The sequence below is a fragment of the Ctenopharyngodon idella genome, chromosome 7 (assembly GCF_019924925.1).
Source record: "Ctenopharyngodon idella isolate HZGC_01 chromosome 7, HZGC01, whole genome shotgun sequence".
Classification (NCBI taxonomy): domain Eukaryota; kingdom Metazoa; phylum Chordata; class Actinopteri; order Cypriniformes; family Xenocyprididae; genus Ctenopharyngodon; species Ctenopharyngodon idella.
The window spans coordinates 26108522-26122289 of record NC_067226.1 but is presented as its reverse complement, the minus strand read 5'-3'; the positions used below and the strand labels follow the sequence as shown (position 1 = coordinate 26122289).

Sequence of the window (13768 nt, the reverse complement as noted above, 5' to 3'; positions counted from 1 at the left end):
ACATCTTTGCTTATTATATATATTGCACGTTTATTAAAATAGTTGAAATGTCATGAAATGTTTACATAGTTTTCATACAGTAAATGCATGTTCACACTAAGGACGCGAACTATAACGATAACAATAAAAATATAGTTTTAAAAATCGTTTTAAATATGAAGGAATCTCAGAGTCTACACCAGAACTATCGATAATGGCACAGAGAAACAAAATGGTTGTAATGAATCACTTTCAGAATGATTTTTAGCTGATAAACGATAAAACATTGACAGCCAATCAGAAACCATCCAGCGGCAGACCACAAAACTGCAGCGCACGCTTAGAATAACCAGAACGCTGGTGTGAACGCTAACATGGTTATCTTTATAGTTATCAATCTTGGTGTGAACAGGCCTTAAGACTATAAAACCATAAAATTAATGTGGATACCTATAGACGGTAGGTCTTTATGCAGCCCCGCTCCTTTTCAGCGCTGCGCTCGTTGTGTTCTGTCTTCCGCTTTTAAAATCTTTCCAGTCTACTGACATTTGTTATGACATCCGCTTCAAACATTACAATGCTAATGATAACAACTCTACAATAAGTAAATCAACTTCAGCAGATAATTACTCTTCGACAGCGAAGCCTTAGAAATACACAGCTACCATAAAAACGGAAGTTCGAAGACAAAATTCTAAAGATGGCGGCGCTCTTGTTTCTCTGGCGCAAAAGGGCTATAATTTGGTTGGAAATGTTCATATTAAAATCTCTAAATTTTGATTGCAGACTTTGGTATCTTGGCAAGTCGGAGCACAGTTTGAGACAGTACCTGTCATGTTTTACTTAATTGGTTTATTTATAACTAACCCAGACATTATTCTCATCCTTAACTCTCCAGTTTGCCTGTCTCTGTTTGTCTGTCAGTGTCAGGCTCAGTTCAGACGTTGGAAGGGATGAGTGATATGCTGTGTGGCCTTAAAGACGTGCTGGTTGAACGTACGACGCTGAAAATGTGCCGAATGCTTGGGAAAGGTATAAACTGACTCTCACACTGATTTTTTTTTTTTTTTTCTGGGTCTTGCAAATTTGCTCTAGGTCTCTTGTAAGCAGTATTACACATACAGTAGTGGCCAAAAGTTATGTCCAGCATAGGAAAACTGGCGTCTGAACCCTTATTCAAATGATTAAAAATGTTTTTAAGTTTTCAAGATTTTAAAGTTTACGATTTTGAAAGCGTAATGTGTAGTTCTGCTTGGAGTCCATTTTTTTATTTGTGATAACGCAATGAAATATACAAAGAAATTATGAACACATGCAAAAAACGAGAGAACCAATTAAATATTAATAACTGATTATGTTGTATACATTGTTTTTCCTAAGAGACTTTTTTTTTGAGACTTCAATGTTTAAAAACTTTATAAACTCGTATACCATCCCAAACCTTTGATTGGCTAGCGTTTTTTAAAAAAAGTTGCTAGTCACCACCAGCGTTTCTGATCATTTTCACAACATTTTCATGGCTCCCAGAATATTTTGTTGTATAAATATCTGAACATGCTATATATATCAAAAGAAAATGTTTTATTTTTATCTTTATCCATTTTTTTTAATCAACACTTGAAGGTGGGAAAGTTTCATAAAGCAACATTTTGAACAAAAAGCTGAGAAAATCATGTTTTTTTCTTTTTTTTTTTTTCAAAGACTATGCATAAGCAATGTTTTTATCGCTTGTTTTTGCTTCTTTCTCACCTGTGTTTTGATCCGGAGATTCTCTACTTCTGTTACCGTATAACAGTAAAAAGAAGGAAAGCTGGAATATTCTGTCAATGGCGGGGAAAAATATTCTTAGTTAATTATTTTAATTACATTAAGTTCATATTCAATTGAATAATTCAATTGAAAACAGTATTTTGAGTGTCATTTTTCATTCTGCAAATGAATTTTGGATTCTTATACTGGAATTTCTCCATTTGCAGGAGAGTTTGGGGCTGTTTATGAAGGCATATTTTCCCCACAAAGAGGACAAGATATCAGAGTGGCTGTGAAAACCTCAAAAGGTGTGTGTATATAGTGCAGAGAGCAAGTGACAGTGAAAGTTTCTGATAATAAATTAAAAAGTATTATGTTAATTTAGAAATAAGTACTAGCTTTAGACAGTGCAATTTACACAGTTAGTTAAATCAACCTTGTTCATGCTGTAATGTACTTAATCTTTCCTGTTAAATTGTAGAAGCAATCCACAATAAAGAAGATCTGGAGTCCTTCCTCAAGGAGGCAGAAATTATGAAGCATTTCAATCATCCGAATGTAGTTAAATTGCTTGGTATGTCTTTCTTGAATGAAATTATTTACCGTTTGATATCTAGGCTAAAATGTATAATTTATATCTAGCTGGAGCCTGGAGGGGAACATTTTGGATAACCTGATTTCAAATGGCACAGATGTTTCCATGGCAACTGGTCATCTGTGGCTTGTAGGTCTGTCCAAGTGCAAAGTGTGAACTTCCACAAGTTCCCCTGGTGATGCCTGTAGCTGCACAGTAACAGTGCGATTTGGTTGACTTTTACCTCCTGCTTGTCTTTGACCTGACGTTTTATAGGCAGATTGTACCATTGTAAGAATTATCATGGCAACTCTAATGTGTAATAATGTAATTGGCATCTTTCCAATACTGTGATAATCAAGGTCAAGGTCATGCAGAATGCAGTAATAACTTTAAAGGAGCAGTTTCACTGCTTTTGTTTGACTGAATTAATAATATTAGCCATTTTTATTTATTTATTTATTTTGGGTGAGCTAGATTTACCGTACACATATCCACCGTACATATATCCACCTTATTTTTCACGTAAGAGTGGGTGCTGCCTTTTGTAAATTGAATGTGTCTGGCTTCCGGTGCCATTCGCTTTCAGTTATGTTTAGCTCTACTGAACAGTCAAATCTGGGCCGTGAACACTTGAGAGCAAGTTGATTGTGCATCTGCAACCTAGTTATTCACAAGTATAAATATCTATATATGCAATAGACATTAGCAGATGATTTTCACAGCATTCAATTTATCATTAAAAGGGTAGTACACCCAAAAATGAAAATTCTGTCATTAATTACTCACCCTCATGTCGTTCCAAACCCGCAAGACTTTCGTTCGTTGTTCATCTCGAACACAAATCTGAGCAATTTCTGTCCCTCCATTGACGGCTATGCAACTGACACTTCAAAAAGCTTGCGCCCGCCATCTTGGAACAGTCAGTGTGTCATCACTCAGAGTAAGAATCAATGATGCCACAACATTGCGCAGCTTCTGGTTGTAAAAACCACCGATATTTAAATTCCTGAAGAAATGGGATTACTTTTCACAGGTGAGAATGTGTTGTTTGTGTTTTTATATTTATTTACTGAATATTACAGGGTTTTAAACTATGGTAACTTTTTAATGTCATGTTAGCTGATGCCTTCATCTAGCAAAATCATCTGCTAAAGACTATTGCAGATATAGATACTCATATATGCGTCTAACTACGGTTCCAGACATACAGTCAACTTGTTCTCGAATGTTCACGGACCAGCTTTGACCGTTCAAATATGGCGGACGGCTTAAACATAGTGGCCCATAGAAACAGCCGCTAATGAGGCATCTATGTATAAACACTGATCAGGCATAACATTATGACCACCTTCCTAATATTGTGTTGGTCCCCCTTTTGCTACCAAAACAGCCCTGACCTGTCGAGGCATGGACTCCACTAGACCCCTGAAGGTGTGCTGTGGTATCTGTAAGTTGCGAGGTGGGGCCTCCATGGATCGGGCTTGTTTGTTCAGCACATCCCACAGATGCCTGATTAGGGTGAAATCTGGGGAATTTGGAGGCCAAGTCAACACCTCAAACTCGTTGTTGTGCTCCTCAAACCATTCCTAAACCATTTTTGCTTTGTGGCAGGGCGCATTATCCTGCTGAAAGAGGCCACAGCCACCAGGGAATACCGTTTCCATGAAAGGGTGTACATGGTCTGCAACAATGCTTAGGTAGGTGGTACGTGTCAAAGTAACATCCACATGTATGGCAGGACCCAAGGTTTCCCAGCAGAACATTCCCCAATGCATCACACTGCCTCCGCCAGCATTAACTTCTTAAGCAATTTGAGCTACAGTAGCTCGTCTGTTGGATCGGACCACACAGGCCAGCCTTCTCTCCCCACGTGCATCAATGAGCCTTGGCTTCCCATGACCCTGTCGCCGGTTCACCACTGTTCCTTCCTTGGACCACTTTTGATAGATACTGACCCCACAAGAGCTGCAGTTTTGGAGTTGCTCTGACCCAGTCGTCTAGCCATCACAATTTGGCCCTTGTCAAACTCACTCAAATCCTGACGCTTGCCCATTTTTCCTGCTTCTAACACATCAACTTTGAGGACAAAATGTTCACTTGCTGCCTAGTATATCCCACCCACTAACAGGTGCCGTGATGAAGAGATAATCAGTGTTATTCACCTCACCTGTCGGTCATCATAATGTTATGCCTGATCGGTGTATATATCAATGCGCTCAATGGCTAGAGAATACCCATAATGCACTGTGATGCATTGGCTACAGCGTAATATCACACAGGTATAAATTCCATTTTAATTGATTATTAAATTGTTTAATTAAGGTTTATACAAAGTTTTCATGACAGAGTTCAAGATAAATCTTTTCATAACTATTGGAGCACAAACTATGTAAAATCAGCAGTCCTTCTGGCATACTCAGTGTCTGAATTCACTCACTCGTTTTCATTCACTCTTTTAAGTGAACTATATTAGTGGAGTAATTTAGGGAATAGTGAATGAGGGCGATTTCAAACACAGCCCATTTATTGGCTAATGAATCGGAATAAATCTCGCACATTCACAGAAAATAGCTTACTTCCATGTTGCAAAATAAGGTGGATAAGATATGTGGATATTATTGTTAAGTTGTCCATCATGGATTTTCTCTAGAGATTAACCGATTTTATTAGCTTATTTTATATTTGCTTGACACCAGGTGTTGTACTAGAGCGGAATCCGGAGTCCTCCATCATTTTACCACTTGTTATTCTTCCATACATGAAACATAGAGACCTACACAGCTTCCTCAAAGCAACCCGCCTTGGTGATGTTCCCATGGTGAGTCTTGCATACAGAGAAAAACAAACAAACTTGCAACACCTTCTAGTTGACTTGTCCTTCTTTTTATGTCTTAACAGTAAAATAACCACAAATCTGATCATGTACCTGTCATTTAAACTGATTCTTCTCTCCAGTGTTTGCCATATCAGAGACTTCTGCATTTTATGATTGACATTGCTGCAGGAATGGAGTATCTCAGCCTTGTGGGTTTTATACACAGAGACCTGGCTGCCCGCAATTGCATGTGCGTCCACAGGAGGGCAACACAGAGCACATTTTACAACAACATCCTGTTAATACTTCCATTGTCTTTGAGAAGCCACTCCTAATGAACCAAATCTCTTCTCTTTTTTTTCTCCTCACACTCACCCAATGCTGGAATCACTTTCACAGGTTGGGAGTCTGTGGCTGACTTTGGCCTCTCTAAGAAGATCTATTACATTAACTACTATAGGCATAAGAACAGGACTATTAAATTGCCTGTAAGGTGGATGGCAATAGAGAGTGTGTCTGACAACATATTCACCACCAAGAGTGATGTGGTCAGTCCCATTTATGCTTCCAATACAAGATTAAAGAGGCTATACTGTAGAATTCAGAAATCCTTGTTATTAGTGACACTGGTGGCTGTTAAGTGAACTGCAGCCAGCGACTTTGCTCGCACTCATGCACGTACAAGAGACTGAACGTGATTCGGGGCCCTGATATACTCACAATGAAGTTTCCATGCTTAGCTTATAAATAAAATGTAAGAGGTTGGAAATACCTTTGCAGTGATATACTTAACAAACATCCTAATGCCATCCTGCTGAGAGTGACGTTTAGATGAATATGTAATTGTGCTGCACACTTTCCTCTCAATAACAAAATAAACACAACAAAAATGACAACGGCGTGAAAACAGCAGTTAAGAAAGCATCTGATCATAGCGATGTGGATATGTTTGCACAAGCTCTGCAATTTACCATGTCGACAGATGAAGTAGCCTAATTAAAATTACACTACTATGATAGTCTGATTATAAAGTATATCTGAGACTATAGATTTGGCTATGTGAGACTATATTTTGAATTAATCCCTTTTTTGCATGACAAATTGACATTACAGTACAGAATAGCTCTTTCGGCATTAACCTTAACATTGTAAGCCTAACATAGTGCATGTGTCATCAAACGTCACATCTGATTTTCCTGGCAAAAAAGTCCCGAGTCCTTCACATAAACAGGCTTTCATAGACAGCCTCTCATTTTTTTAAGTTTCGTTGCAAGCTGTTCACACATTAGCAGTAAAAAAAGAGAGAACATGGTGTACATCACACAAAAGCAGAAGAAAAACTTAGAAATTATATATTGAATATTAAACACAACAAATTTCTCTATTCCTATTACCTTAATGCAAAAATTAACCAATTTTTATAAGCATTATTTTGATTTAAAACTACACAAACTATTTGGATGGAAATGGTCCTATAAAGAGGATTATTTTTTAAATCCTTTATATATAAAATATATTTTTTATTTTTTGGGAAATATATGACCCGGGCATGTTTTTGTGAGATTCACCCACCAACAACCCTCAAGCAGTTTTATCAGCTGTGATGTTCCTTGTGTCTCACAGTGGTCTTTTGGAATAACCATGTGGGAGATCACATCCAGGGGGAAGCTACCTTATCCAGGTGTCTCCAATCATGAGCTCCTGGACCTCTTGGAAAAAGGACACCGTCTCAGACAAGGGGACAATGATAGCAAATTGTAAGCACTTTGCTTATTTTTCATCAAATCATTACAAAATATACAGTGGGTACGGAAAGTATTCAGACCCCCTTAAATTTTTCACTCTTTGTTATATTGCAGCCATTTGCTAAAATCATTTAAGTTAATTTTTCTTCCTCATTAATGTACACACAGCACCCCATATTGACAGAGAAACACAGAATTGTTGACATTTTTGCAGATTTATTAAAAAAGAAAAACTGAAATATCACATGGTCCTAAGTATTCAGACTCTTTGCTCAGTATTTAGTAGAAGCTCCCTTTTGATCTAATACAGCCATGAGTCTTTTTGGGAAAGATGCAACAAGTTTTTCACACCTGGATTTGGGGATCCTCTGCCATTCCTCCTTGCAGATCCTCTCCAGTTCTGTCAGGTTGGATGGTAAACGTTGGTGGACAGCCATTTTTAGGTCTCTCCAGAGATGCTCAATTGGGTTTAAGTCAGGGCTCTGGCTGGGCCATTCAAGAACAGTCACGGAGTTGTTGTGAAGCCACTCCTTCGTTATTTTAGCTGTGTGCTTAGGGTCATTGTCTTGTTGGAAGGTAAACCTTCAGCCCAGTCTGAGGTCCTGAGCACTCTGGAGAAGGTTTTCGTCCAGGATATCCCTGTACTTGGTCGCATTCATCTTTCCCTCGATTGCAACCCCCACAGCATGATGCTGCCACCACCATGCTTCACTATTGGGACTGTATTGGACAGGTGATGAGCAGTGCCTGGTTTTCTCCACACATACCGCTTAGAATTAAGGCCAAAAAGTTCTATCTTGGTCTCATCAGACCAGAGAATCTTATTTCTCACCATCTTTAGCAAACTCCATGCGGGCTTTCATGTGTCTTGCACTGAGGAGAGGCTTCCGTCGGGCCACTCTGCCATAAAGCCCCGACTGGTGGAGGGCTGCAGTGATGGTTGACTTTCTACAACTTTCTCCCATCTCCCGACTGCATCTCTGGAGCTCAGCCACAGTGATCTTTGGGTTCTTCTTTACCTCTCTCACCAAGGCTCTTCTCCCCCGATAGCTCAGTTTGGCCGGACGGCCAGCTCTAGGAAGGGTTCTGGTCGTCCCAAACGTCTTCCATTTAAGGATTATGGAGGCCACTGTGCTCTTAGGAACCTTAAGTGCAGCAGAAATTTTTTTGTAACCTTGGCCAGATCTGTGCCTTGCCACAATTCTGTCTCTGAGCTCTTCAGGCAGTTCCTTTGACCTCATGATTCTCATTTGCTCTGACATGCACTGTGAGCTGTAAGGTCTTATATAGACAGGTGTGTGGCTTTCCTAATCAAGTCCAATCAGTATAATCAAACACAGCTGGACTCAAATGAAGGTGTAGAACCATCTCAAGGATGATCAGAAGAAATGGACAGCACCTGAGTTAAATATATGGGTGTCACAACAAAGGGTCTGAATACTTAGGACCATGTGATATTTCAGTTTTTCTTTTTTAATAAATCTGCAAAAATGTCAACAATTCTGTGTTTCTCTGTCAATATGGGGTGCTGTGTGTACATTAATGAGGAAAAAAAATGAACTTAAATGATTTTAGCAAATGGCTGCAATATAACAAAGAGTAAAAAATTTAAGGGGGTCTGAATACTTTCCGTACCCACTGTATAAATATATAAACTATTAGACTATTCTGTTTAACAGGAAGGACTGTTAAAGTGCCCCTATTATGGATTTTTGAAAATGACCTTTCATGTAGTGTGTAGCATAGCTCTAAGTGAATGAAAACATCCTGCAAAGTTTTAAATCTGAAAGTGCACCGTATATAAAGGTATTGTCTCTCAAAAGTAAGAGCCGACGCAGATGCCAGGGAAAATTCATTTGCAGTACAATCTTTTGTTGTGTTCCCGTCATTTTACTGACGACTGCTTCTCAAACCTCGGGGAGTTTAACGCAGGATTCACAAAACGCTTGGTCTTAAAATATGGATCAATGCCCTGTTTATTTGGAAGAGCTTGCTCCTCTATCTCAACCTAAGTATGATTAATAATTGATGTTTATATTTTCTAATGATCGTTCAAAATTCGTAGTTTTGTATGTTATGTTGTGTAACGTACACCCTAGTCTGTCTCCTGCTAACCGGCTAACTCACGTTTCTGTAGTTCTGCTATTCAGATGTGGGTCCAATATTGTCTAAAAATGTGTCGATTAATGCAGCTTGTCTGTCTTATTACATGGAGTAATGATCAAGGATGGAGCACAACTTTTGTTTACAAAGTGTAAATGCATTATCAGCTATTCACGTTTGTGCTCGGATAACATGGGAGTTTACAACATACAAAACAATCTGTTTTTTTTCTCTGCGTTTTTATTATTGCAGTAGAGTGGAGCTCTATCTATATTGTACTAGCGCGGACTAGCATCTTAACATCCTAACTAGTTAGTAGTAATGTCAAACAATGATATAAAAATCGATGCTATCTTTTCTGTCCATACATTGTATACAATGTCTTGCAAATTGATAGCTGTCATTCAGTTATAGCAATGGGCGCACGGTGTGCACAGTAGACCAATCACAAAGGATTGGGCCATCTGACCAATCACAGCAGTGTAGGCTCACGGAAAGGAGGGGTTTAGAGACACTGATTCTCTGAACTGCTTCAAACTAATCGTTTACAAAAGATTGAAAACTCAGGTGAAATTAAATGTATATTATGAGAAAACAAAAGTGTTTTTTGACCTTGCATGCATGTAAACCTGTTGTAGGAGACTCACAAAACAATATTAGGAACCTTAAAAAAAGGCATAATAGGGGTACTTTAAACAGAATTGGCTGTTGCAAGACAGACAATATGAAATCAGGCTTAGTAAGAATAGATTAGGTCTGTTCTAGGAATCCTTATGAGTCAAAATGTGCCTCTGAAGATGAATCATGACATATAACAATGTTTTGTGCATGGTCTACAAACATAAATGGCAAGAGATGATTCAGTCTTGTAGTGTTTTTGTGATTTATTTTTTCTGCTACTCTCCTTCTACATTTTCCTTTGACTCTTTCTCTTTCAGATATGAGGTTATGCTGAGCTGCTGGCACAGAGATCCCTCTCAGAGGTCAGATTTTGGAGAGCTGGGCCAGAGCCTCAAAGCACTTCTGTCTGAGCTTCCACCACTGGAGGCCAACAAGGAGGCTCACTACATCTGCCTGGGCCTGGAGGCAGCCAGCGATCACCAGGACAGCGCAGAGGCCCTGGAGCCTGAGGTGGAGGGGATGTTATAATAAACAACACATTGCACTACTGTGCAATAAACGTTTTTGTGATCACACTAGGCCTTTATTAGTATATATTTCAGTATTATGATGAGATTTTAGTTCTTCAAATGACATTACACTTTGCATATAAAAGTTTCATTGCTAGAAGGAAATAAGAAAACCTGTTTTTAATTCTTTGTGATTCATATTTTTATTTTTTTTACTTCACTGTCAATGTTGTATTTTTGTACTTTGTATATCAAAGATTCCAAATGGTGGGAGGTTTGGAAAATGCCAGACATCACAAATTAAACAGCTCAGGACATTTTAAGTGACTTCAGAGAATGTGATTTTTTTTACAATAACATTGAACATTCAGATCTGTTGGTGCTGCTGCTGACACAGAGAGAGCAGTTGTCATATATATAGACATTCTACAAATAAAAATTGTATCAATTACATCGTTAGACCAGTAGGTGGCGACAAGTGAATGTTTTAAAAATGTATTTGTCATTGAATAATTTATCAAGAGATTCGTTCAAAATCGCCGATTCATCCAGTAATGAAACAAGTGAAGTCTTTATGTGTGAGTCATTGAATCATGCATAACAATTAAAGAAAATGCATTAAAAGTAGCCTAATTAAATACGTTTTATATAGATTGCAGCAGTTAGCATTTTGTCAGAACCTCTAGTAAATTACATGTTATTTTGTTTGTCTATTCAGAATCGTGGGAGAATTGTGATCTCTATTTTAAAAAAATGTGATTCTCAATTTCCAGAAAAGTGTGATTTTTTTTTTTAAAATTTTTTTATAAAATGATAAACATCAGATTTCAACCCTTTTAACTATTGTTTAAAAAAAAAAAAAAGTATGAGTCAGTTTCAGACACATTATTATCCAAAGTGTTTTTATTGTTAGCATGCACATTAGCTTCCCTTTCTCTTAAAACTCGATTCACATTTAAACGTGATTAATGTTGGTTTTCAAAACACTATGACTGAGAGGCAGCCATTCAAAACATTCTACAGTTTTATTCAGCCTGAGGACAAATGTTTTTAAAAAGGTTGTGTGATCAGTTAAACAGATTTCTACACAATGTATGTTTAATTTGAACAAAATTGAACAAGTAATTATCTTCAAGCAGAGATTCTGTTGAGTGAACATGTTTGTGCCACACAAAATTCATAAATGTTGTTCGCTGACTTTTCATGTGCCTGTCTTGATACTCAAGAAAACATTGTTTGGAGGAAACATGAAATATGTTTGTGAACGTCTCTGCATTTTCCAAACACTTCTATTTATCTTTATATTACTATAGATCTTTTGGAAGTTTGTGAACTCAAATTGAAAAAAATTGAACTCAAAAATTAAGAAGAGAAGTCAAGTATTTCATTTAACTCCCTAAAATTTAAAACAAAGCTATTTTTGCACAACTTTGGATGTACAATGCTTAAATAAGCTATACTTTTTATTAAAATGTGTAGGTTTTAAGCAACTGTTATTGTATTCATGCATAGTGTAGGATTTAAATTAAATTTCCACTTGACCAGAGATGTCACTATATGTCATCTTAACTCATTTTTAAATGGTTATTCTCTTAATCCTGTCATTTCATAATCTGAATTTTTTTAATTAAACCTACATTATTTTGAGCTTAAATGATCTCAGTTTTATCAATGGATAATAGTGGTCTGTGAATTTATGTTGTATTTTGTAAGTTTTTATATGTGTTAATGGACACAGGAAATCATTTAAATTGGGTAAAATATTGTTTTTATTATGAAGTGAAAGATTAAAGTGAGACCCATGGGGTAAGATGTTTTAATTAGAAATATTTTCCTAAATATACCTAAATAACATTTTTTTTTTAGCAAGCCATTTCTCAGCGGTGAGGAGAGTTCAGTCTCACGCGCGTTCGAAAGCTTCACTCAGGATAACTCCTCAGTCACGTAATAATGAAGTAGAAGGCTGTCTGTGCTGATTTGTGAAACATCCTCAGTTTTCTCAGTCTTCTCGTTGCTGTCTCTTCTGCTGTTCGTATTGAGTTTCCCCGAGTCAACATTTCTTATCATGACAATGTTGAAGCGAAAACGTAGTTTTTGCGCTCAGGTGTGCGACTCTTACAGCGGCACATCCTCATTCAGCACCGATGCGGCTAAAACCCATCAGCCCGTTAGTGTTGTTGAGGAAGATGAGATGCCAGTGAGAAAGAGAAGGAGGACGGATAGTTTTGAGAAGCTGCCGTCTCTTCATTTCTGTGACTGGAGCGGCAGCTCAGATCATACCACTGCGAATGAGAGAAGTACTGATGGTAAATCAAATGACCGTTTGAGAATGTCGTTGAAGTGTCGTTACAAATCCACACCAAAACACATTATATCAAAATATAACTGAAGTTTGATAAAGGCAATGAGCAGATTTTTTTCCAAGACACAATCATAATAATATTTAAACAAGGCTTGTTTAAAAAAAACTAGGCTATATTATGTTAAAAAATAAAACATTTTAACTTAAGAATCACCATAATGAGTATGCAATGTTTAATAATTATTATTGATTGAAACATGCTTTTGTTCAATATTCCCTGCTTTAGATCAGATTTCTCTACTGTACAGCGCCTGTGCTCTAGAGGATCATGGTCTTCAGGAACCTCTTTCCAGTGGACTTGATGTCCTTCCTCTGGCAGATCAGCAGGTTCAAACCCCTCCTGCTCCAGTCCACCATTGGTTTGAGGTATTGAGTCTAATAAGCTACAAATGACTCTGAATACATATGATATTTGGAAGATTTTTACACCTTTTGTGCATTTGTTTTATGTTCTTTGTGATATGGGAAGAAATTTGAGGTCAAATCTCTTCTACGTGTAATGTATGTCGGCACCTACCCTGATTTCTGTTTTTGTTTATTGCGTATCATCAGCCTGTTAGTGAGGGAAGTGATAGTGAGGAGAGCCAGAGGAGGAAGAGTAGTTTTGGCGAGCTGCTCACTCTTCACTGGAGCTGCAGTTCAGGTCAGGGTCAGAAAGTGGAGGATCAGACCACTGCAGCCGTTAGTGAGAGACACGCTGAGGGTAAATCCAGCGACCATTTGAGAATCTGTACATCATAAAGTCTACATAATTTTCTGCTAGATATGAGTGTCCATTCATGGAAATTCATAAATTAGGCTGAATTTTTCTGTTGTTTAGGATGAAGTGTTATTCATTACATATTTTAAAAATCCACACCATCACACATTTTATAAAAAATCAGTTGAAGGTACAGTAGATCAAAGCCATGATTAGATGTTTATTCCAGGATATTTCATATATCTTTAAACACAGATGAACCCAAGCGGACATCTTTTAACAATGGCCAAAAGAGAAAACGAAGTTCTCACAGCGCTCAGGTGTACGACTCCCATCAGAGTACAACATCCAGCACCGATGCGGCTGAAAACCATCAGCCCGTTAGTGTTGGTGAGGACACTGAGATGCCAGTGAGAAAGAGGAGGAGGACGGATAGTTCTGAGAAGCTGCTGTCTCGTCATTTCTGTGACTGGAGCGGCAGCTCAGATCGAGAGAGAAGTGCTGAGGGTAAATCAAATGACCATTTGAAAATGTGTAACTGTTTTCTGTTTACTAGAGCTCTGTACATCATAAAGTCTACATAATGTTCAGGCATATTTAAGTATCCA

At 37.8% G+C, this 13768-nt stretch overlaps 1 protein-coding gene across 4 annotated transcripts; it reads left to right on the top strand.

Annotated features, from left to right (window-relative positions):
- The first annotated feature begins 290 nt into the window (after positions 1-290).
- On the top strand, positions 291-10421 carry si:ch73-40a2.1 (tyrosine-protein kinase receptor UFO). 4 transcript variants are annotated; one of them, XR_007930788.1, is made up of 9 exons: positions 522-804; positions 904-1011; positions 1956-2036; positions 2210-2302; positions 5002-5123; positions 5261-5370; positions 5520-5668; positions 6744-6877; positions 9907-10421. XR_007930788.1 is itself a non-coding variant. In XM_051898627.1 (7 exons), the coding sequence occupies exons 1-7, from the start codon at positions 420-422 to the stop codon at positions 10115-10117; spliced, it is 768 nt and encodes a 255-aa protein (XP_051754587.1). In that variant the 5' UTR covers positions 291-419; the 3' UTR covers positions 10118-10421. The 4 variants fall into 4 exon arrangements, 3 of the variants coding, with proteins under 3 accessions (XP_051754587.1, XP_051754588.1, XP_051754586.1); XM_051898627.1 differs by lacking the exons at positions 522-804; positions 5261-5370; positions 5520-5668 and adding an exon at positions 291-438; XM_051898628.1 differs by lacking the exons at positions 5261-5370; positions 5520-5668 and having other exon boundaries at positions 649-804.
- Positions 10422-13768: the final 3347 nt, after the last annotated feature.